This window comes from Notothenia coriiceps, unplaced genomic scaffold (assembly GCF_000735185.1).
Source record: "Notothenia coriiceps isolate Sejong01 unplaced genomic scaffold, NC01 NC01_scaffold00000497, whole genome shotgun sequence".
Lineage (NCBI taxonomy): Eukaryota > Metazoa > Chordata > Actinopteri > Perciformes > Nototheniidae > Notothenia > Notothenia coriiceps.
In genome coordinates, this window is record NW_011333198.1 from 390,274 (window position 1) to 414,154 (window position 23,881).

A 23,881-nucleotide genomic window follows, 5' to 3' on the forward strand; every position below is an offset into this window, starting at 1 on the left:
ACTGTTACGTCGTGGTCTTTATCTCATCTCCTTTTTCGGAGGAAAACAAAGCCAGTTAACATTGGATGTCGGTAGATTAGCTTTAGAAAATTGTGTCGTTACCCGAATTGTAACCGCACACCAGACCAACACAGCAGCATTTAACGGTATGTTTCCTGCGTAGTCGTTTTATTGTCTCTTCGTGAGGAAATGCTTACCCTTAATGTTTGTGCCGCCCTTCTAAAATAAGCTAGCACCGTCAGATGAACTCCGTCTATTTGCTGGAGTCACAGCTATCAGCCTAGCCAGCGATAGCTACAACAGGTCTTATTGTTATGGTAGCTTTGCTAGTCGAGAAAATCCCTCTGTACTGTTTGACTGAGTTTGGACTTTCGTAACGGTGACAACGAACGGCTTACTTAATGTACATAACGTAAGCATAACTAAATAAGTGTGGTTTCATACTGTCATCTTTTAGTGTGGATGTTAGATCGTTGGCTGTTGATTTTACTCGAGTATCGTAAGCTGTCATGAACCAACTGCGTTAGCTCAAACGGCTAGCTGACACAATTCAGTGTTTGTTGTCACGGTTAACAGAGCAGCCCTTTGTTCAACAGACTTAAGTTAACCCCAACATTTCAGTCATAGCTGAGTGAATTAACGTAGTTATTTGTTGCTAATCCGTTTTAACATTACGTTAGAAGTGCAGTTTTTGGTCACAATGACGCTTACGTAAAGAAAAACTTGATATTATGTGTATCATAATTGTTTTTATCTTCAGAACAGTTGAAAATCAAATATATTTTTTACACACTTCTCCTTTCCTTTAAGCAGTGGCAAACGTGAAGGTCCAACAGCTCTCCTAATGATACATCCGCATTAAGGGTATTTCCAGTAAGTATCAAATACCAGCCTTGTTTTATATTACAGAAGGCATAGACTTTGGTATCTACTATCTTTGGATATTCATGATTCTAAATTGGACTTTATCTCGGGACTGTTTGCTTTAAAGTTAAAGAAAGATGCAATTCAATGTTAAATGTGCATAAAAGTGTTTATTGCCAGTAATGTATCTCTATAGGACTTGTTATCTTAAAACTACATTAATAATCATTTTGAAATACTGATTTTTTAATTTATTTTTTAAACCAATATAGGATAATATGATAATCCAGGCCCAATAATATATTGTCCTCTTTCCTCAGTACTTCCTAAGGATGGCTAGTTGTGGGGAGGTAGACCACTCTGTTAGCTCGCTTCCATCCAGTAAGAAAGGCAGCAGCAGTGGTGGAGGAAGTGGGAACAGTGCTGAATCGTCATGCGCCGGCTCCAGCAACTCATCTCCAGCACTTTCGGTACCGGAGTGTGCCATCTGTCTTCAGAGCTGCGTCCACCCAGTCCAGCTACCATGCCATCACGTCTTCTGTTTCCTGTGTGTGAAGGGAGCATCCTGGCAGAGCAAACGCTGTGCCCTCTGCAGACAGGAGGTACCCGATGACTTCCTGGAAAGGCCAACACTTCTGTCTCCGGAGGAGCTGAAAGCATCAGCAGGAGGCCGGGCCGGGGCAGCAAGTGATCACGCCTGGTATTATGAAGGCCGTAATGGTTGGTGGCAGTATGACGAGCGAACCAGCCGCGAGCTGGAGGACGCTTTCTCTAAGGGCAAGAAAACAGCTGAAATGCTGATTGCTGGTTTTTTGTACGTAGCCGACTTGGAGAACATGGTGCAGTACAGACGCAATGAGCATGGTCGTAGACGCAAGATAAAGAGGGACGTTTTGGATATCCCCAAGAAGGGAGTGGCGGGCCTGCGTTTGGACACTGAGGCTGTCGCTGGGGCTATAGGGGCAGCTGGTCGTGAACACTCTGCGGATGGGGCTGATACCACATTGGCTGGTACACAGCAGCAGGTCACAGGTATCCCCTCCATTGCTACAGCCAGACCCCCCACCTCCCTCGGTGGTCAGCCCGGCAGCAGCAGCAGCAGCCCCACCCTGGAGGATGCTCTCTCCCAGCTGCAAGTCAGCCCCAGGCCCACACCCTCCAATGAGCGGTCTGAGACAGGGGAAGGAGAGGAAGAAGACGAGGAAGAGGAGGCCTCGCCCTCCAGGTCCTCTGACCCTCTCACATCCGTGGACGAGTCTGGCTCTGGAGACTGGAGCGACGATGAGGAGGAAGAGGAGGATGAGGAAGAGGGTGGGGGAGATGGAGAGCGGGTGGAGCCCTGGGAGGATCGGCCACGGAGGCAAAGACTGAATCCAGAGAATAGAGCCCCTCCAGGCGCTGAGTCCGCCTCTCCCCCTTCTTCATCCAGTAGCAGTGGGAGGTCCAGAATGCCTGACGGCCAGTGTACAGTGACTGAAGTGTGAAGTCCGCCATGATACCATCACCACCAAATGGCCATGTTCCATTTCATTAATTTATTCCTCGCTGTATGCTGTCACAGATCAGATGTGGATAGATTGCTCAGTAAAAGAGAGATTAGGCCTAACATACTCCCATGTTTTTAGGTAAACAACCACATTTTAACAATCGAATTTGGTGCCTCTTTTTGGCTCACAAGGCTCACATGTGTCTGTATGATTTGGCAGTCAATAAAACCCCAGCCAGTATAAATAATGTTGGGTTTAACGTTTTAGTACAGAAACAAGAGGTACAGCTTGGTAATGAGTCAGATGCACACAGCATGTTGATAAGAGCCGGGACCTCTCATAACTGTCTTTATCCAGCGCATGATGTGAGGTAACACACCAACTGTGGGTCACTTTTGGCCATTTGGTTGCAGGCAGATACAGTGTTCATTTTAAAATCCAGAAAAGTGGAGGCTAAAACTTAAACCTGACTTGCCTATCCTAGATATTGTGTTGAAATGGATTATCCCAATACCCAGAAGGTTGCCGGGAATTCTTAGCCAGATCTGTGACATTCAAGGGTGAAAGCATAATGGGGTAGTTACTCTGGAAATGGAACTGTGTCTTTATCATTATCATGAACAGTCGCATTCTAATCAACTTCACTTTAACTCTCTCAGCTAACATAGCACGCCGATGGGCTTCTTAGAGCTCAAGTCATCTGACCACTCCTGCAAATTATGAAATCCTTGATTACTTGTTCCCTACACAACTCCCTTACTTCAGATTTAACTGATCATCAATGCCTTTCCTTAACTATTCTGAAATTTAAACTAACTTTTGAAAGTATGTCATTGTGGAAGAAAATCTTGAGGTTGCTTTTCCAGATAAAAAAAAAAAAAGGAAAGGAAGAAGTAGTTTACTGTTATGCATTTTGGGTAGACAAATGTCACATTAAATGTGCTAATTCAGGAGCCCACAGGATTATCGGACTACCTGCTGATGGTTTTGCTTTGATTTGATCATTTGACATTTGCATAATAGAAGTATATATCCAATTTGATTAAATAATTGGCATTTGAATGTGAAGTATCAGTGTTCTCCTTTTAAAGCTGTTGAGGCCTCTGCAGCCTCATTCATAGTCTTATTGTCCCGACTAAAGTATTCTCAATTGGTGTTTTTCTAAAGTTTTGTGATTAGTGCATGTTTGAAGAGAGAGTTATTTAAACACTACTGGTTGGCAAGATGATGAGAATTGCTTTTTTTTTGCATTGTTTGAGTAAATGTTTTTCATTTGTTCCTTGTTTTGTTTGCGTTTCCTATGGTTGTAAATCTGTACGATGTCAGAGGCAGTAAGAGAACAACAACATGCTAATGCTATTAGCCATCCTGCACAGATTTCAAGTTGTATTTTACTTTTATATTTCTTACATGCTTACATCATCAGCTCAGTCTTAGCCTTTTCATTCTGAAGAATAAAGTTTGTGTCCGTATCTTCGCTTGGCAACTTTTTTTGTTACATGATTTGTAATTTAAGAATAAATTGTGTAATTTCATCATCCTAAAATGATAAATCTTGGGCTCATGTCTCTGGTTATTAGTATATGTTCTGGTCATTTTATATTTAATATAGAATTGTATTGAGTGTTACATAAGTAGGACTATCAATGCTCATTGTGCACTAACATTTTACTTATTTTTCATCTCGAGATTTTTTCCAGAGTTAAAAAAATATTATTTCTACTACATGCACAGCTGAGATATTTAATATGCATTAATCATATAACATATAACAATACATTTAAAAGACAGATGGATACAAAACTGCATATTGCAGAATGAGGTACAGTGACAGTGGTTTCCTTACTTAGCTATAAATAGAAAATCTCAACAGGTGTAAGAAGGAGAAAGATGCTGACACTGATGTCCATGCAGCACAGCCTCTCTATGTGTCATTGAAGATCATTGCTATTCTTTATATCATACAACTCGTGACTTTCCCCTCACTCACCTTGTAGGTGTTAGGCATTCAGACCACAGCAGCTATCAGCCTCAGCTGGGTGTCTGCCAGGAAACCCGACCGGTGGGGGGGGGGAAGGAGATAAAGGCTTGGCATCCTCCAGGAATCGTCCTGCTCTGACCTTTCACTGGACGGGCACATTTTTTTATGTGAAATAAACAAATGAACTAGAAATTGAAGACAGAAAAAGTATGCACATTTGAATGTTTTTTGCAGCCTTGTGCTCTAAAAAACCTAGTGTCTTCCCACGTGCTTTTCAGTAGAATAGAAAGAATGAGAATGCTGGGATGAGCAAGGATACACTGACTGCAGAGGAATCTGAAGTAACCTACAAACCTGAGGGAAAGAGGAAAGCAGCATTACTCTCAGTCCTGCAGACAGATGCTGCCTCATGCTTGTTATACCCTGTCAGTATCTGCATGCTGATGCTGTCTTCCTGCCATGATCTAATCACCACCGTAATCACATTTGCAGGCGACCTGGAGTTCACGTGCTTGTCTAATTGGCACAGAAGGGATTTGGAAGATTGGGAACAATCTTTAAGGTCCTTGCTTTCATCCATACTGAAAATATAAAACAGCACTGTTTAATACAGCTGTATACAGCATCATTATAAAGAGTATTACTGAAACCAAAACATTATAAGGTCACCTGACTCTAGATTTGCCAAATATTTCATTGTAAAGAAGGCTGTAGAGAGAAAATATAACCCCCAAGCAACAACCAAAGAGTTTTTGTTTATGCTGTTAATTCAGTTGTTATACCTGGAAATACTACAATGTTTGCAATATCACCAACAAATATCAGTACTGTCAGGGAATAATATGCTCTGCATGTCCTCCTTCACCCTCTGACGCAGATGCCCAGCCTTGGGCAGCATGCTATCTCCCTTAATGAGGGGCTGCCCTGCATTTTGTTGCTGTTACCAGTCTATGACCGGGCAACTTTCTGTCAGAGATAGTAATTGTTATGGGACACCTGGAACGCATCCTTCTCGGGGTGTAGATGACCCCGAGCCATAAGCGACAACAAATGTGATTCAGTGTCCTCAGCTGTTTAGTCTATCTATTGAAGAATGTTGATTATTACAAACCTGGAGCTACAGGAGGGTTCTTCAGAATTGATTGTGGCATCTCAACCGCGTGGTCGGATCGTGGCCCGTGACATGTCTTGTGATTCTCCGGCCGAGGCTCCTAAATAAACCGTCAGTGTTTGCCATCAAAGCTCCAGCTCTCCTCGTGTCTCTCTGAGTCCTGTCTCCAATTGCTTCAGAAGTTTCCCCCACAAGTACCAGTACCAAATTACTCTTGTGATGAGTTGTTACAATGTCACATTAAGAGAAACAAATAAAATACATCACAACCATTCAAGTATGTGATAATGATTCTCTAACTAAGTGTATGATGCAGTGAACTGATTTATTGAAATGATGAAGTTTCATCCTTTATTCTGTGCCTCTACATTTCCAGAGTCCCCATTTTATAACTAAATCGTTTATTGAGGTCAGTCAGTTACAGTACTCTTCCACACAATTCAGATGTGTAAAGAGCTTTCCACAAATGTCTCAGTTGAAGATCTTGGCTGATCTGAGCAGCTGACGGTCTCTCATCTGTGTTTGGACTTACTGGCCAGAGCCTGCATGTTAGCTGGGCCCCCCCACACCGTCCCAAATACGTCCTTCTCTGTCCTCAGAGCCTCAGACAGGGGGAGCTCTCTCCCTGACAGCACCACCTTCTTCACAGCCTGGATCACTGGGGCAGGACCCTTTGTGTAGACACTGAGCCAGTTCTCAGCCCGCTGCAGGGGGGTGCCCGTCCCCTCCCCCTGCAGGACTTCCTCTGCCAGTCCAATCTGCAAGGCCACTTCTGGATCCACTTTGACAGCACCTCCCAGCAGCTTCAGCGCATTCTGGCTTCCCACAATGCGGACAAGTCGAGCGGCACCACCCCAGCCGGGGACCAAGCCCATGTGTTTATGTACAAACTGGATCACACTGCCAGGTGCCATTAACCTATGAAAGAGATGACAGACACACGTTAGATTATTATCAGCGTTCATCTAAACGCTGATATAAATGTACATATTCACCTGAAATCGCAGGCAGTGGTGAGTTCTGCACCCCCTCCCAGAGCTCTCCCCTCCACCAGAGCAACAGAGATCATAGGCAGCCTGCACTGAGGACATTATTCTGTAAATGTGGACATTACATAACAGCTAAACTCCAACTCTTGTAAGCTAAGACTGGTTGCTGCTGATTTAGTCGGCATTTTCATTTGCAAGACATTAGAGAAAGAGAGTCCTTACCTGAGTAGTCTTGTAAGAGTATTCTGCATAAACATACACATCTTCATCCCATCCTACAAGGAAGAAAAAAAACATTCTGTAGTTTACATCCATGAGACATAAAGATAAAAGTACAGAGATACAGGCAAACATTGCAGAAATAAACAGACACAGCAAGTATTTGTAGGAAAAACTCCTAAAGATAAAAGACAAAAATCATATCTGAATCATTCAAATTCAATAGTATTGTCAAAATTAACCCAAATGGCTCATTGTACAAAGGTAAATGTGGGTTAATTGTACAGCTTATCAGTTATTTAATACTTGAATTGTCATGTATATATTTATTATATACAATATATATAAATTGTCTTGTGTATAATGTGAAATATTAATAAAATATGTCACTTTGTCCGGGGTTGTCAGTTCAATCAATGGTTTGAAAAAAGGGTACTCGTAAGGTAAAATATTTAAAGTCACTGCTTTAAATCATGTTGTTGCTGGGCTACCTGTGGGTCGGATAAGGCCCTGACAGCGTTGAGGTCTGATCCAGAGCAGAAGGTTCCCGAGGCACCCTGAACTATGAGGCCTTTACCGTCTGTCCAGCCCTCCAGCTGGCTCACCCTCTCCTCCAGATCCACCATCATACTGCCTGGTAGGAAGAAAAGGGGACAATATTGAACTGGGATGATATGTCATTTGTTTATGATTGTGTGCAAATGAGTTTAATCCAAATGTGCACTAGTAAATCTGAGAGGAAGTGCCAATGCCCTGTCATGTTACCGGAGAAGGCATTCATGCGGGAGGGGTAGTTGATGGTTAGCACAGCGAGGCCAGACTCCTGTTTGAGCAGCTCAATGGAGCCTCCAGGAAAGGCCTGCAGCTTCTCTCTGATCTCCTCCAGCTGGAAGCCATGGACGCTGGAGTACACACAGCCCCTGCTCTGTCTCTGCAGGAACCTTATAGGAACAACATTCAAAAAGTTGAATTATATCCTGTCAATTGCAGTTAATCTATATGTAGATCCATCACTTACACAGGAATAAAAAGAGAGGAAATGTTGTTCTTTACATGATCAGATGTGTGCTTGAAGCTAAATGATACATTCATTCAAATCAGACTGAACGTGCACGTGTATTGCAGTATAAAGAAATGGTATCCAAAACTGCCTAATGGAAATCATACTTATAGTGCTCGTGACTGATGAATACTTAAAATACACTCCCTCAGTGTGCCGGTTTGTAAATCAGCCTGAAGGGTCATGGTACAGAGCCACACAAACAAACGTGTAACCCTGAGATTGAAACAGCTCAGATTTGGACTCATTGTAGTCAGGAGTCAGAATCAAAGATGTATTACTTTTTTATAGATTGATATTTCACAAATCCAAGCGCCTGAGAAATGCATTTTGGTTATTAGACTTAATGTTTCTCAGCTTGGTAGATGTAATGTTCCTTTATTTATGGCACTGTTCACCATCACCTGCGTGGTAATAAACAATGCTGACTAGACTCCCTTACCTGGCCCAGGCTCCACGGCTGCCCCGCAGGAGATGCTGCCTCACAGCACACAGAACCATCCTGAAGCAGAATGCAGATGGTACAAAATATGGGTTTCAATATTTGGAGTACTTTTGTCACAAGATATGGAAGCTTGGAAAACATTATAAATTAAATAAAAAATGCATACAAATATTTATATAAAACTGACTTGCACTTAAATCAAATATTAAGAGCAGTTTCCTACTGTTCAGTGTAGGAATTAAATGCTGCATTGATATATTATATATCCGAATCAAATAGAAGAAACACTGAAATTCAATAAAAATGTGTGTCCTCTCTCTGACTGCTGACACTATGAACAGTCTAACATCCAAACTAAACCATTGATAACCAACACTTTATTTGGGAACTACAAGGTGTAAGTATTCATTTCTAACTTAAATGTGTAGGCCACTAGCCTACTCATTCAACGAAAATCGGATACAACTAATACATTTCGTAAGATATATTTAACATGCCACCATAGTTTAATGATAACAAACCACTGAGAATCCAAAGACTCGAACACCAACCTTGCTTATTGACATTCGCCTGGTGTCACTCTGAAATTCGTCCCACCGGAAACTAGAGCTCTTCGGAAGAAACTAATTGAAACACACATGTAGTTCCTCAAAGTCCCCACAGGGGGGCGGAATAATACCAAGCAGCACTATTGATTCAGGTGTCATTTAAAAACAAATATCAACTCTTGCATTAAAGGAAATACATGTATCTATTATGTTTTCGTGCTACATGGACCATATACATTATACACAACACACTACAAATAGAGGCTTTCATTTATTCTGCAACAAGAATGTAACATTATATACATCATTGGCCAATGCACCGCACCGAGAGCTCTGCTCTTTGTCTGTCACAAGTGTGTAAACACAGACTACTGTCTACTGGCTCTCACACATGTCCTTATTCAGTTGTATTGACTGTGGGATTAAAACAACACCTACGAGTTATAATACAGTTTTGGCAAAGGGCAGCTGACAGTTATATTAACGTAGTCATATTTCTCATCACTATGCTGTGTCTGTGTTAAGATAAGACATCAAAATAACATTTTCTTTGGCACAAGAACTAATACATATTTAATATTACACATAGGCCTACTGAATTTTAAAAGTCATGTTACTTACAAGTCTTGTCAACAAAAAGTCAAACAAAAACGTGCTATGGGATTTTGTCTCATCTGTAACCAAGTCTTATATAACCGGACTGAATGTCTCTAAATGAACATAATAGGTATTATTTTCAAAGATGTTAAATGTTGTAATAATATCAAAAAAATAGTTCACGATTACGAGGCAAGCAAATTCACCCATACCTTTGAATTATGGGCAATAGTTGAGTTCTAGCTTTGCACTTTTGCCATTACCTCCTAACACGTAATATCATCCCAAGAGGGATTTACATCGTTCTAAAGGTTAGTAAAAAGTGTGAATTGCTCTGAGATCGTAGTACTGCGCAAACACAGACAGATATAAATTGCCACAGACTTGAAGGTCCATACTTATTCTGTGTACAACCAATGCATCTGTGTACATTCTGAGGTTTACAAGTAAAGATACAATTTGGGGATATATAATGTGTACGTGTGATGTTAAGTGAGTGAAATTAAGATACAAGGGTGTTCACAGACAAGGATTATACGAAGACCAAAAAATATTCAGGAAAAGGAAGGTAAATGTGCCAAAACAGAGGGAGAATGAGACACTTCCTGTCCACTAATCTGATCTATGGTAATTTGGAGCATATCCATTCTTCACCTCTATCCACACATCCTCTAACTGTATTCACAGCCCTGAAGATATTTGTGAAAACATACACACACTGAGCATTCCAGAGAGATGCTCAAAAAAGGTTGAGCATTTGAATTAAATTAGAAATACAAATAGAAGTCCTGCATCTAAAATCTTCAGTAAAAGTACAAAAGTAATAGCATCATACCTAATGCACAAAAAGTAAAATTAATCATTATGCATCAGTGCCAATTTCAGGTGTATATAAATATATAAATACATTTCACCACTGCTTGTTCAGTTTTCAACAACCACCGCTAAATAAACACTTACAAAATCTACTTTGGGAGGAAATGGTTACAAAAATACATACAAAAGATTCATTCATGTTAGATGTTTTTGCACATACCCTTAAAAGTGTAATTATTTACTAGCTATTCAGACACAGTGAATCCTTACATTTGACCCTTTATTATGAGAGTGTAATAACCAATCAGAGGGATTTTTCCCTACATGGGTATCCTTGTGGAACCAAACTCATTTATGACTTACTACAGACATAACAGGTCATCGTCAAGGATACAGTGTACAGTATCCAAGACTGTCAGAAGTCCATACCTCGCTCTCTGGTCTATTTAAAAGAGGGGAAGGAATTCAAAAAGGTCGGTGGGATGCATCCAAGGCAGGCATTCCAGACACGCTGACTATTCTTCATGCTCTGTACAGTACTTAAAGCTAGGTCAGCTAGCCGGCAACCTGTCTCCAAATATCAGGCTTTAATTTGCATACATAGTATTTCTAAAGTCACCCACGAGTGCGTATAAGGGATTATTTTACTACAAATATTTTATAAAATGTAATTCCCAAAGCCATTATCTCACCATCCATGCCCACTTCCATTCATCCTCTGCACAGCCCTTTTTCACTCATTCTGATTAGAGTCAGCCTTCTGTTTTATAATCTCGTATAATATACCCGGATATCAGCGATCCAGCCGCAGACTCCAGCTGATAATGGAGGCCTGTCTGAAATAACAGTCTGTGTGTGTTCCAGTCATAGACTGTATATATAAAGGTTCCAGTGAGTGGTCGTGCGGGTATGAGGCCTCTAAAGTGATGCATCAGTGTATGGATCGATATGCAGCTGTCCGGGGCTCCACAGGAAGTCAGGGAATGTGCTGCAGTCAGCATGGCTCTATACCAATTTACCAAGATAAGAAACACACAAACACGCACGCATGCACGCACGCACGCACGCACGCACGCACGCACGCACGCACACACACACACACACACACACACACACACACACACACACACACACACACACACACACACACACACACACACACACACACAGATAAGTGCCAGTGAGGGTCTATTTCAGAGCAGGAAGAATGGCAGGTTGGCAGGTGCCAGAGACTCTCAGGGGCCTGGAGGTTTCCTGAGAGGAGCAATAGAGAGCTGGGGGGCAGAGGGCCAGCGGGAGACACTTCGAGGGCCAATGAGTACTTTTCCAGCAGCAACTGGGACATGTTGACAGCAACTCGCAAAGCAAAACCAAGAGACTATGTACAAAAAGTAAAAAAACATACTCAAATTCATTCTTAAGGAATCTCATGTGACCCTTATCTCTGTCTGTGACCAAATATGATGAGTCATGTTGGGCCTTGCACTGCAGAGAGGCTTGAAGGCCGAGCAACATTTCCAATGTATACTTACTGACACACACTAAGGAAGTATCACAAATGATGCCCAGACATTAGTCAACAACTAAAACTGCTAATTAAAATTCCTGTGGATAGTATAGTGAGTGAACATTTAAAGATAAAGTGCATATTTGATACCATACCTAACTGGGAAGAAAACGTATACCGTATTTACTCAAACTAGTTTATTAAAAATTGAAAAAGTCTCAAAGATCATTCCTAAGTGATCTAATATGACTTCAATGTATTTTGACATGAAAAGAAAATATTCTGAAAAGATAATGACCAAAAATGTCGAGTCCTGTTTGGCCATTAACTGCAGTCATAGTGCTAAGGATTACTTAGAGACTCTTTTGTAGGAAACAAGTAGCCAAAATGTAAATACATTTAAAAATGATTTTACTCAAGGTTGTAAGAGGATGACTCTAAAAGTCTTATTAGCCCCTTGTCTCTGGCTGAACCTACAGTCCTATGATTGCCCCATAAATTCTTTCCTGTGTTATTGTGTTTTTCAGCAGCACTGGAATAAAAACAGTTAGTACTGGTTATATAAATGGTTTGAGCATCTGGAAATCTCCAGACTTGACCACAGGCCAGTCCTGGGAGTCCAGGCTGCTGCCCGGCCTTGACACAGGGAAACAGTGTGAGACAGCCAACACAGCGCTAGGCTAGGCATCAGAGAGAGGATGACAATATTTATATCAGTACCAGGGTAGGATTTCTGGCACCATAACATTGTCGCACCTGTTATTTCCGTCAGACATGTGGGTGCCAGGTTTCAGGGTGAGGGGTTAGGTGTCCATGCCGCTCAGGGCCAAGGATGTGTAAGCTTGCGTGTGTGTTCATTTGTATGTTTATGTAAGTGAGTGTGTGTGTTGAAATGTGATGTTTTCCAGACAGCGCAGAAACAATATGAAAGACAGGTATTTTCATAGAAGCGAAGAGTTACATGAATAAGTAAAACGGTCTTCATTACACCAAGTTTTCTTGGGGAACAGAATGCATTTATGGAGGAATACATACGCAGACATCAAACTCTATCAAAGTGATGGACGGCCCCTCTGCAGCCATCAATCTGACATCAGGAGATTAAAGCAGCCAGACAGACGTTTGGTTCTGGTGCTTCATCTTAGGGAAGGGTCACCGAGTACTCCTCTGGATGCAGAAATACTTTGTGTGCCATGTTTGATTGATGTTGAGAACTTATTTCATTACAGTACCTATTGTAGGATAAGGGTTGAAGAGGCCTGCAGCAGGGCACGGCACAGCGGCAAGGTTTAGCATATAGTTCTAAACTCATAACACTCATTGAAGATAATTGGAGAAAAATATAATAAGCGAGTTTGTCTGCTGCAACTTTTGAAATATGACTTTATAATAATGCTGTTTTCAGTCACGCTCGACAGATGGGTTTAAGCTGCCTAGAAATCAGCCGAATAAAAAAACTAACTTGTGAAGTAAACAGGAGAAATCATTCAGTCTTTAAGTTTATTACACAAAAAGAACAGCAAAGGCATCACCTTCATCATGATATGATTCATCACTTTGACCCAAAACCTGTACTACTCGGCTGAGTAATGTCCTGATATGTGACTATTCAGAGTTAGTAAAAGTAGAAAAAGGCTTTTTAATCTTTTTATCATAAGCATGGTAATCACTGCTATTCACAAAAGAAGGCTCTCATGATTGATGCTGGAAAACATCAGCAATGGGGGGAAAGCAAAATTGAATGTGATAAACAATGCATTTCATTTTTAAATCAGGAAAATGCATATAAGGAAACCAGGCTTTGGTACAAAGTCATAAAAAAAACCCACATTTATTGTTACTGTAATCATGAGAAAAAAAATAAAAAGCCAGTCGTGAATGTAAAGCTAAGTGTTTACGTCAAGGTACGGTCCAGGCATGTATTGTGTGTAATATATTGAAGAAGGCAGAAATCAACACTGCTTGGTTCAGCACACAGAGAGGTGCTTAAGGGAAATCTCTGCTCTACCACCATGACGCTGCATATTGTGTGTGTAACAGCATATTTTGTGCAAAAAGCACACAAGACATGTTGCACACAATTTACAAAATACAGTACTAGTAAATACATCCTTCTGGATTTCATTCGGCTGGAAGTTTTTGGGATCATTTGACTATAAGCAAGCATCACTTTGTTGATACAGTAGATATAAGATAGAAGTGGAGGGTACACTAGTCAAGGCTAGAATCCTGAGCGTAGGACGTCCATTCAGATGGTTGGCACGAATGAATGAGCGTGATGTGTTCACTCCACTGAGGCTATGCATGAAACCAAGCATACTGCTGAATGTGTGAAGCTGCTTCAGATCCTTTCCTTGCCTTCTTTGCTCAGTTAGGCTCCACTGGATGCCACATACTGTACATTCTAAAAACTGAGTGAAATCAAAACTATAGCACTTCTGAGTCTGTAGGAGTGAACAAGGGTCTGGTATGTACAACAGTAATGAAAAGTGTTCAGAGGTTATCAAATAATGACAGTCTCTATGTGGAAGGCATGTGAGAAGGTAAAAGAGGAACTGTGTTTGTGGAGGGGGAAGGATGGCTGCACAACGGGGGTGGTGGAGGGAGAGGGGGAGGGTGAGGAGGAGGAGGAGGGGGAGCGGCTGGCCCATCGGGAGGGGCGGCGTCGGTTGGCAGGACGGGCAGGCCTGGAGAAGTTCTTCTGAGCGCAGGAGGAGTCGGAGGTCTCTTCATTGTCCTGTGGACAAACAAATGAATTACCATTTAGGATTATCACAGCGTTCTATCAACAATTAAAAACACACTAAGATACTTTACATTTTGTCACGTGTTCCATCTGAAGTCTTCTTGGGCCTAGGGGAAACAACAGGCATATTTCACTAACAGGAACATGCTCATGTGGAAAGGTCACACAGGTAGATCCCATTCCTTTTGGTAGGGAGGGAAGAGTCTGAAGTGGAATATCTGAAACCATGGCTCTGCGGCCACTTGGCAGATCTATAGACTCTCCAGCATTTCATTTTGGACAGCGCTGCTCGGTTGAGGTTAAACCCAAGTGCGCTCCTCAGATTACAGTCCTTTCATGAGGTCAAATAAAATTGGCTTGATAATTGCCCCCACGATTTTTCTATTTGCGTGACTTTAAAGCGGCGTAATCGCTTCAGCTTTCTCATTTCAGTGCTCTGCCAAGGGCATTTAGTCAGCTGGCTCCTTGCAGATACTTCTGTAATTACCACACAAAGGCCAGAAAAACACTTCTACTATGGGGCCCGTGGAAGGAATGGGAGATGAAAGACGCGTTGATGAGGGTGAGAAACCTCCTGCCAAGTACTTTGGATGCCAGTTCCTTTTGTCAGGAACCTTTAAGCGATGGAATGGCCCAGATGCACCGATAATAATGGAGGCTCTGGCCCGCTTCTGTCTCTTAGCACATACCAGAAATAAACAACATTCCCACCGGAGCTGTCCTCAGTCAAGGGCAATTGCTTAGTGTTTCAGAAATAAATAAAACAGAACTAAATGTGTGGGTTCACCCAGGTCCACAGGTTTAATTGGCCTTAAAAATATATTTGACTCAATTAGGGTAATACAAAATGCAGACTTACGGATGATATTCCAAGAGAATGCCTCTAAATGTTAACATCTGTACAGTGAATAGCACAGTTGCAATGCTTATATGTGACAGTGTGAATACAGACGGTATTTCAGACTCTACCCACCTGCACTGTTAGATGTACCTCTTCCACACACATGTTGCTGTAGCTGCTGAGCTGTGAGTGTGTGGTGTGTGAGCTGTGTGAGTTCTGCGTGTGTCTCAGAGTGGGTGGTAAGTGCAGAGGGTTCATGTCCAGCATGTCCACTTCTATGTCCTGCCCAACACAGGCGTTTGGACTCAAAGCCGGCTCGTTTGGCTGGCTCTGGTTCAGCTGAGCCCGGGCTGCGCTCTCGTAATTCTTCAGAATCCTTTCCACCGCCCCGTAGTTGGACCTGGATCCCTCGGGCCGTGGGTATGCAGCCAGAGTGAGGGCCTTCCAGGGATGCTCGTTCATCATTCGAGGCCCGGGCCTGGAGGAGTCCGACTGGGAAGCAGGAGCAGGTTTCTGCTGTGCCTGCTGCCCTGGCTGTGTCTGGAGTGAGACGCCACCTCTGGCTGACTGACACTTTGCTCCATGGGGATTCCCATTCTTGGAGCTGGAAGTGTCCCCATTCTGACGTGGCTGGGTGTTTGCAGGCTCAGGGAAGAGAGGCTCTGTAGCCGCTCTGTGATGGGTTTTCCTGGAAGGACTGCTCGCTGTAGAAACTTTGTGCGTGACCTCAGAACGGGTTGCAGGGGAGATGATTGTTGCAGCCTCCCTGACTTTAATCTGTTCGGATGAAGGTTCAGAGGGTATTTCTTGCTTCATTCTGACCTCGTGACCCTCAGGACTACATCTCATTTGCCTTGGCTGGACCTTGTGGTTCTGAGGTGTTGCATTTGAGGTGGAGGGAGATAATATGACATGGTGCATAGCAATGACTGTAGTGGTGACACCAGTACAATGTGGCTGACATGACTTCTCACTGGGAGGTAAAATCTCATCTGATGCCGAAGTTGGTGGAAAGACTGGTTGGCTGCCAGCATCTGCTGCTGTTAAACTGTCCTTCTCCTTTACGCCACGGCCCATCTCAGCCTGAAACAACGTCCTGTTGAACTCAGCAGTTTTTTGCTCCAGCAGTATGTTTCTTCTGGAGCCCTTGAGGTTGGGGGCAGCAGGCGGTATGTCAAGAGAGGACAAGAGCAGATCTAAAGGTAATTCTTTGACCGTCGGAGGCATTTGTAGCTCCGGGCTTTTATGGTTTCCTGGGCAGTAATCATTTTTTCCAGCAGTCAATATGTTGACTTCAGAGAGGCTCTTCTGGACAGTCCCGCATGTGGACAGCTTGTTGCCGGTAAACTTGGTTCCATCACAGGACCAGCGGTTGTGGCAGCAGCCCATATAACGTTCAGAGTTAGTAGGCACAGCGCAGGATGCTACGACGCCGTCTTTTAAAACTTTCCCTTCGTTTTCTTGAAGCATAGCCTCGAACTTCCTGACAATAGACGGGCTGCTACATTTTTTATCCACAATTACAGAGGGGCTTTGGCACTTCTCTATTGTGGCCATGGGGGATTCTGGGATGTAGAGTTCAGTGTCTGGGTGGGTGGGGGAGCTCTGAATCCAGGAGGTGATGCGGGGAGGGATGGGTGGAGCCTCTGCATCGACCTCAAAGAGTAGTTTAGGGCTCGTCTGTGTTTCTCGGTAGCTGTCTGGATCAGCTGAGTTTGCTCTCCAGGATTTGCTCGGCCTTCTGTCATCCCGCCAGGTGTTATCGGGTGACATGGTGATCCAGTTCTCCCTCTCCAAGGCCCGGAAGTCATCGTAAATCTGGCTGAGGTCGCAGGGAGGATCATCCACCTCCAGTTGGGTTTTATCGTGACTTAACAACTTGTCGCTCTCCTCAGGTAAGGTCAGGGATTCAGATCGAGTCCTGAAGGGAATGAAATGCGTTAGGTCTTATAGCTAGAGCATCAAGACAAAACAGACAGTGATTACCATCGTTCCCTTCTGACGACAGGACGGGAACACAGCAGAGAGGAATTATTTACCTCTTATCCCCACTCTTCTTTCTGATCTCATCCTGGTAGCTGCAAAGCTCCTCGCTGACACGGGCTATCTCCTTCAGAGCCTGAGCACAGGGAGAAGAGCCACACATGATGGATACTGTGTATTGTTGAAGAACTGTACAAATACAACTTGATGAAGAAGATAAAGGGGATTATGTGTTCAAAGAGCCAAGGAATGACAGAAATACGTATACAGGACACTGATGATCAAACAAGTTTGACAAGCAAAGGAATGCCGACCACACCAATGATTCCAACTGTATAGTCTGTTTTTAACAAATAGAGAAATAGTTTCAAACACTCACAGCATTGAGAGCAGTGGTGTTCCTCTTCTTCTCAGTTCCGTAACTCAGCTCTGCCCAATGAAGGCTTTCTTCAGGACTAACATGGACATTGCCTTCAGTGACATTTGAGACGTTTTTCTGTTGCTCTCCGCTGCCAGGAGCTCCATGAAACATAGCATCCAACTCCTTCATATCCACAGCTTTCTTGCTATCATAGTCTGAGTCTTTCTGCCAGGTGCCTCTGTATCTTAACTCCTCCAGCAGCTCAGGTTGTGAGTGGTCATTCTGAGTGAACTGAGCATCAACATATTTATTCAGGCTGTCTGCGTGTAAGCAAGAGGTGTGGAGACCGTCTCTGCGGACAAATTCACTGCTGCTGTTTCTGTTGCCACTGAAACTGGGTAAAGGTGGATATGTGATGGACTCCGACTGACTGCTGCTGCTGAGCGGCTCGCTGTCACTAAGCAAACTGGAGCCGGTGCTGGACGAGCGGATGCTGAGTCTGTGAACAGCATCATCGTCCTGCTGCCTCCCACTGGCCAGCCCGCTTTCTTCTCGCTTGGTCCCCACGTCACAGTACAGCTGGAAAACAGGAGGAGAGAATGAAGGTAGTCCCAGAAGAATGGTCCTTTGTAATCTAAAATATATTTTTAAGGGGGAATTTCACATTATATTTTGCTGCAGCTAGGAACAAAAACTATGAATTAACATTTGTCTGATGAAATGATTAGATCATCGATAAGATAGAAGTGTACACCTCAGTCAAAGTATTTTTGTTCCTAATGCCTCTAGTCTTGCTGAATGGTTATAATGAGAGGATATACAAAATATGGGTCTAGAACAAAGGTCACACAATATAAATAATGTCCTAATAAAACTATATGAACAGTGCAATATTGTATTATTCCAGAAACACAAATAGATTTGGGATGAGGAGGCAGCATTGCAACAAATTATAAGAACATATTTAGCCCACAGAGGATTACAAAAAAACATTCCAAGAATGATTTCATTACAATTGGGTAACCTCTGGCTTCCTGCCATGAGATCCCAAAATAATAAGCATTTCATGTTCACTGGGCTCCGTTCCCATCACGCAATTTCTAGATGAAATAGTGCCTTTTAGTCCTCTGCTGTTTTCCTCTCATTTCTGGTCAGAGGGACGAATGTGAGCCACATGTTCTTTTCCTAGCAAATTGTTACAGTGCCTTTGCACTAAGTCCAACTACTTTTGTACGGCTTGCCTTATTAAAAACAGTAACCTGCTCCATGTCACATTTTGACTCAGGCATTGTTACCACACATGCTTCACTCTTTTCTTTATGTACCTCTTTATGGGCCATTCATTGGCTTTTGATTCCCTTTCTGACTAACCTAATCCTTTTATACTTTTTCATCCATTATTTCCCATACAAACCATTTTCACACAACAACTTTATTATAGCTCACATGATCAGGCATATTTCCCAAAAATAAGTTTCCATCAAAAAAAATGTATGAATAATGAGAGCGCTGTTTGAATCAATGTTCTCTGTTCCATTTCAAAAGATGTGAAAATAAAGTTTGATTGAGAAAGAAAACTCTTTTCTGTGTTGGCCTCTTGTAAAGAAAGGTCTTTCTGTTTCATGCCAGCTTCTCCGTCTACATCGCTCCAGGTCATGGAATAGAATCATTTAATGTCACTATACATGTACAATGAGAGAACAAAATGCTTCTCCCTTTTAAAAAGGTGCCCGTCTCAATCACTGCCTCTGTCTCAGTACACAGAGATCAGAGAAATGGCAGAGCCCTCCTCCTTCCACTCCTTCCTTTCCTCACTCTGCAGCTGCACTGATCAGGGATATTGTTTTGACAGTGTTGATGCAGAACAGGATGTGTAGGAGGGAAGTGTTACACTCTGCTCAGTGCATGGGAAGCCATACATCCTACACAAAATAAAGCATTTCACAAGTTTGGAAATGGTTCTACTTGATCTAGTTTTCCACTTGCCTTACTTTTACCTAAATCCAGTGGTGTAGGGGAAGCCAGATCTCTTGTTTAAGTTAAAATAGCAATACTAAAATACTCTGGTACGAGTATAATTAAGAAAGTACTTAAGAAAAGTATCGGTATCCACATCCACAAAAGTGTTGCCCATTTCAGAATCATATATATGAATGACTGGATTATGATACTGATACATTAATGTGTTCATTACAGCTGTTATGGTGGAGCTTTTGTATTTACTGCTGCTGGATTCTTTTACCTACAATTATATATAAATGTTTATTTATTTATTTGTATTCTAATAATCTGAATCTGTAAAGTAACTACATATGTAAATGTAGTGAATGGAAATCTAGTTGGTAACATACAAGTACCTCAAATTATAATTAAGGTACATTCCATCACTGTCTAAATCCAGCCTTAACCCCAAGCCAATTCATAAAACTAGTACAAAATGCAGAAATATTATAATTCATAGTTACCTCCTCTATTTTTCTCTGCATATCCATCAGCTGGCACTCCCATTCCCTCCTCTCCAAATCAAACCTCTCCAGCAGCTCGGCTTTCTCCCTCACCCAGTCCCTCTCGTTGTGCTCCAGGCGACAGCGCAGGTCCATGGCTGTGGAGTGTGTGTCCGCCAGGAGCCTCCGCTGCTCTTCCCTCTCCAGGCGGAGAGACGATGTCTCGCCGTGCTGCTCTCGAGCACTCCGTGACGCCACAGATCGAGGACCTGCGGCTGACTGGACCCCTCCACTGACCAAACCAGCACCCTCTCTAGCCTCCAGCTGTAGAGATAGACAGGGAGTGCAGAGGGCACGGAGGAGGAGAGAGAAGGCAGCCGGGAGATGCAAGGGGATAGAGTGGGAGAGAGACAGTGGAGAAAGGTCAGTGGAGATAAGGGATTTGGAGAAAAAGAAGAGAGCCAGACGGAGAGACAAGCAAGCCAGGAATGAGAGGAATTGGAATTAAGAGAATGAAGGAGTGGCAGGAAGAGAAGGTGGAGGAAGTGGGGGGATAATGCACCACAGGGACGAGTGGGTTCAAGGGGGGGAAGAGGGAGAAGAGAGAAGGGATTGAAAGAACTCACACACAGGGTTCAGAGTGCAAGTCTCTTTTCTATGCTACTTCTCTAACACAGGATGCAGTGCAGGAAATATGTCTGCAGAGGATGCATGTGGCCTCAATCAAATGGTACTCCGGGTGCCAGTTTTTAGGGAAACAACCACTCATACAAAGAGGATCTTTCAACACAAATACAACAGACTTTCTGATTCTGTGTCTATTTTATTAGGTTCAAGTGGACATTTTTGTTACATTAATGATATTACTTTGCCTCTATTCAATGCCATTTTCAAGCAAAAAACCCTGGGCATTTCCCCTGGGAAGTTCACTCTAGTGGGGCCAAGAAATGAACCAAAGAATGTTGCAACTTTAGAAACGTTGAAAACAAGTCAGGGAGAAAAAAGGCCTGAAAACTGACAGAATTTGATGAAGATGTATATCTTGGTGGTCTGGTTTGTTTGCATAAGGTCATTGTGTTAAGAGGGTATTATCTGTTATAGAGGCTTTTTGTGTGTTTATTATTTGAGAATGAGTGTGTTTAAGTAGATGGATTTGTCCATTCTGTGGTAAATATGTACATTTATATTTCTTATTTTAAAAAAAAACCAGGAAAGATACCAAGACAACGCCTGAGCATGTGTGTGTACGTAATGTGTATTAGAAAGAGGGAAATAATGCATACGAGCATGTCTGAGTGTGTTATTTCAGTGTTCAGTCACAGACAGCAACCAAAGCCTTCTTACAAGCCCCGGCCACGGTGCTATTTCTGCATGTGGCCTGGGGTCATGAAATGATGGTGGATAAAAACAAGCCAACCCTTTCCGTCTGCCTGTGGCTCTTCTAGAAGTTCACCACAATTACAGATGGATGCTGTCCACAGTCTATTTAAACATCCAAAAGTAAACAAATAGTAGAAGTGCAAAAGTTAAGAGGATAGTAGTCAAAATTAGACGGCTGAAGGATTTATTGTTGATTGAAATAAAACTGTCTTCTTAAGGGAAACTCAGGTTAGGGAACACACATACACATCTCTCATTGTCACTGAGCCATCTCCTGCTACCATTAAACACTCTGTCCGTTACTGTATAGCACATTAAGGTAACTGTGTCACCACGGTGACCCACTATAAATAGCGGTCACACAGCCTTGCGCAAAGTCACATTCCGAGGGTAGGTTATGAGACGAGGTAAACGGAGGAGGGGGAGTTGACTGCTCAGACAGAGTGAGATGTCTCCTAGCTGCCAGCAGCTTTCATAAATCAGAGGCATGCGCAGAAATATGCCAGGAAATGTCCGGCCTAAGTCCTCGGCCTGGGACCTTGGATGCTTGCTTGGTATTTTGCGGTAAGTGCCCCAAAAACAATGTGGAAACAACATACAGTACTTACACTCACAGCCAAAGCCGATTATGGAGAAAATATCAAGAACAGAATAAGTATACAACTGTTCATAAGCTACTGTGTTGATGCTTTATGAACCAAGCCAATTTCATATGTATATAATGATTTGTCAGTTTTTTGCTACAGTGCTTTGGTTTCCTGACAAAAACGACAGACGTAAACGAGCTGCTGACTATAGCTAAAGAAAAAGGTCAAAACATGTCAGATGGGTACATTTTATATATGAAACTTCATCAATAAGGCAATAATGTAGGACTACTCTAGGACATCTTTACCATGACAACTTGCAAATGCTTTTTCACTTACAACTTCACTCGCAGTGAACTTCCAGACTTAAAATTCCCCAAAACTGGACCAGGTCCTTAAGTATCCACCACTTGTTCCATTCACTCACTTTAGGTTTGTATAATACACTTGGCTGCGCGGATAATCTTTTATTCTAGCCGCCTCCTTCTGATTGGGTTGCTGTCAGCGTGATCAGTATCAGTATTCAAACTATCAAATACTTCACCTCCTTTAAACCCTAGTTTCCTCTCTGTCTGAGTTCATATGGGCTCTTTCCTGCACTGGCAAAGTGAAGCCAGCATGTGGAAAAAGGAGTTACTCACCCATGTTGAAATTGCTCACATTTCACTTCTAAGTGAATTGAAGTTACACCCATTTTGCTCTACTGACACTTTGTATTGATTTGCAGTCTTGTCTATTTCTTCATCGCCCTTTTGTTTCTCGTGTTTTTCTACTATACACTTATAACTATAAAATGACACAGCCATTTTCTAACATCTCTCCTCTCTTTCCCCTATCTGTCCTCAGCCTCTACAACCAGACAAGCTACGCAGACTACCCACGGTATCCTATTAAAGTCATTCATTTGAAACATGATTGTGATTGTAATCCTAAAGCTTGTTTTCTTTGCAAACTAAATATGGGCGAAGCATGTTAGAAATGATTTTGTTTAGACTGCTCCTACCGCTAAGCTATACTGGCTTTGTTGCAGAAGAGATCTCCAAGGAGAGAAAACCAGAGACTACTGCATTTTTCAAATTGGGTATAATAAATATATTAAATATGCAATAATGAGGAGCAGTCTCTCCTGGGGAAGGCCAATAGCAGACTCTTTTTTTTCTTCTTACAATTGCTTTTATTGGTACCCTTGTGCCAATACCTGTGCAACAAACAAAAGCACCTTTTTTCTTATTGTGTCTGTATCAATAGCTGTGATTATCAAAAATACCTTTTTGTTAGGTCTGGTAACTTTTGAACCTGGTAACTTAAAAAGGTCCCATGTCATGGCCATTTCTACTGATCATAATTCCATTGTTGAGGTCTACTAGAATAGATTTATATTGTGCAATTTTCCAAACTCACATTGGTTTCTCATACAGCATCTCTGTAAAGTATGTGTATTCACTCTCTGTCCTAAACGGAACCCCCTCCCTGTGAGCCCAGTGTGCTCTGATTGGTCGAGACGTTGCGAGGCTCGCTGCTCAGTGAGCTGGCTTACTGGTGTGGTCTCAGGGTCGGCGGGACAGCGCGAAACTCATCCTGAGCACACACAAACACTCACAGCCAGAGTAAAAACAATAAGTGTGGCTTGATATTGAGTAAGAAAAAGGTTTATAAACGCTGTGAGAATGGGTCTGCGGAGAGCATTTCTCTGCGATCCCAACTCGTCTATTACCAACCAGGGAGCTCTATGCAAGTCAATGGGACTCCCTGTTAGTTGAAAATGTACGCTAAAGGTCCTGGTGTGTGAGGAGCTCCGCGGATTGGTCCATTTTGGTTCCCGGAAGAAACAAATGGAAAAAGAGAAATCTCCAACGAGGCGTTCTGGGGCAGCATAGACAGGTCTTTTCTGTGTTAGAGTTTTACTCGCTACAGG

At 42.6% G+C, this 23,881-nt stretch overlaps 3 protein-coding genes across 8 annotated transcripts; 1 reads left to right on the forward strand and 2 right to left on the reverse strand.

Annotated features, from left to right (window-relative positions):
• The first annotated feature begins 23 nt into the window (after nucleotides 1-23).
• LOC104955204 (E3 ubiquitin-protein ligase rnf146-like) lies at nucleotides 24-3,904 on the forward strand. 3 transcript variants are annotated; one of them, XM_010782468.1, is made up of 3 exons: nucleotides 24-146; nucleotides 811-873; nucleotides 1,185-3,904. In XM_010782468.1, exon 3 carries the CDS (start codon nucleotides 1,197-1,199, stop codon nucleotides 2,346-2,348), a length of 1,152 nt encoding a protein of 383 aa, XP_010780770.1. In that variant the 5' UTR covers nucleotides 24-146; nucleotides 811-873; nucleotides 1,185-1,196; the 3' UTR covers nucleotides 2,349-3,904. The 3 variants fall into 3 exon arrangements, with proteins under 3 accessions (XP_010780770.1, XP_010780760.1, XP_010780779.1); XM_010782458.1 differs by having other exon boundaries at nucleotides 814-873; XM_010782477.1 differs by lacking the exon at nucleotides 24-146 and adding an exon at nucleotides 183-412 and having other exon boundaries at nucleotides 814-873.
• Nucleotides 3,905-5,505: 1,601 nt separating this feature from the next.
• On the reverse strand, nucleotides 5,506-8,749 carry echdc1 (enoyl CoA hydratase domain containing 1). Of its 3 annotated transcripts, none has more exons than XM_010782489.1 (7): nucleotides 8,708-8,749; nucleotides 8,154-8,213; nucleotides 7,417-7,592; nucleotides 7,143-7,285; nucleotides 6,655-6,707; nucleotides 6,439-6,519; nucleotides 5,506-6,361 (listed from the first exon to the last, which is right to left on the reverse strand). In XM_010782489.1, exons 2-7 carry the CDS (start codon nucleotides 8,210-8,212, stop codon nucleotides 5,956-5,958), a joined length of 918 nt encoding a protein of 305 aa, XP_010780791.1. In that variant the 5' UTR covers nucleotide 8,213; nucleotides 8,708-8,749; the 3' UTR covers nucleotides 5,506-5,955. The 3 variants fall into 3 exon arrangements, with proteins under 3 accessions (XP_010780791.1, XP_010780800.1, XP_010780809.1); XM_010782498.1 differs by lacking the exon at nucleotides 8,708-8,749 and adding an exon at nucleotides 8,678-8,706; XM_010782507.1 differs by having other exon boundaries at nucleotides 6,222-6,361; nucleotides 6,439-6,538.
• A 4,358-nt stretch (nucleotides 8,750-13,107) lies between these two features.
• mtcl3a (MTCL family member 3a) lies at nucleotides 13,108-23,010 on the reverse strand. Of its 2 annotated transcripts, XM_010782527.1 has the most exons (6): nucleotides 20,021-23,009; nucleotides 17,574-18,134; nucleotides 17,251-17,330; nucleotides 15,344-17,132; nucleotides 14,442-14,477; nucleotides 14,267-14,361 (listed from the first exon to the last, which is right to left on the reverse strand). In XM_010782527.1, exons 1-5 carry the CDS (start codon nucleotides 20,153-20,155, stop codon nucleotides 14,448-14,450), a joined length of 2,595 nt encoding a protein of 864 aa, XP_010780829.1. In that variant the 5' UTR covers nucleotides 20,156-23,009; the 3' UTR covers nucleotides 14,267-14,361; nucleotides 14,442-14,447. The 2 variants fall into 2 exon arrangements, with proteins under 2 accessions (XP_010780821.1, XP_010780829.1); XM_010782519.1 differs by lacking the exon at nucleotides 14,442-14,477 and having other exon boundaries at nucleotides 13,108-14,361; nucleotides 20,021-23,010.
• Between the last annotated feature and the right edge of the window lie 871 nt (nucleotides 23,011-23,881).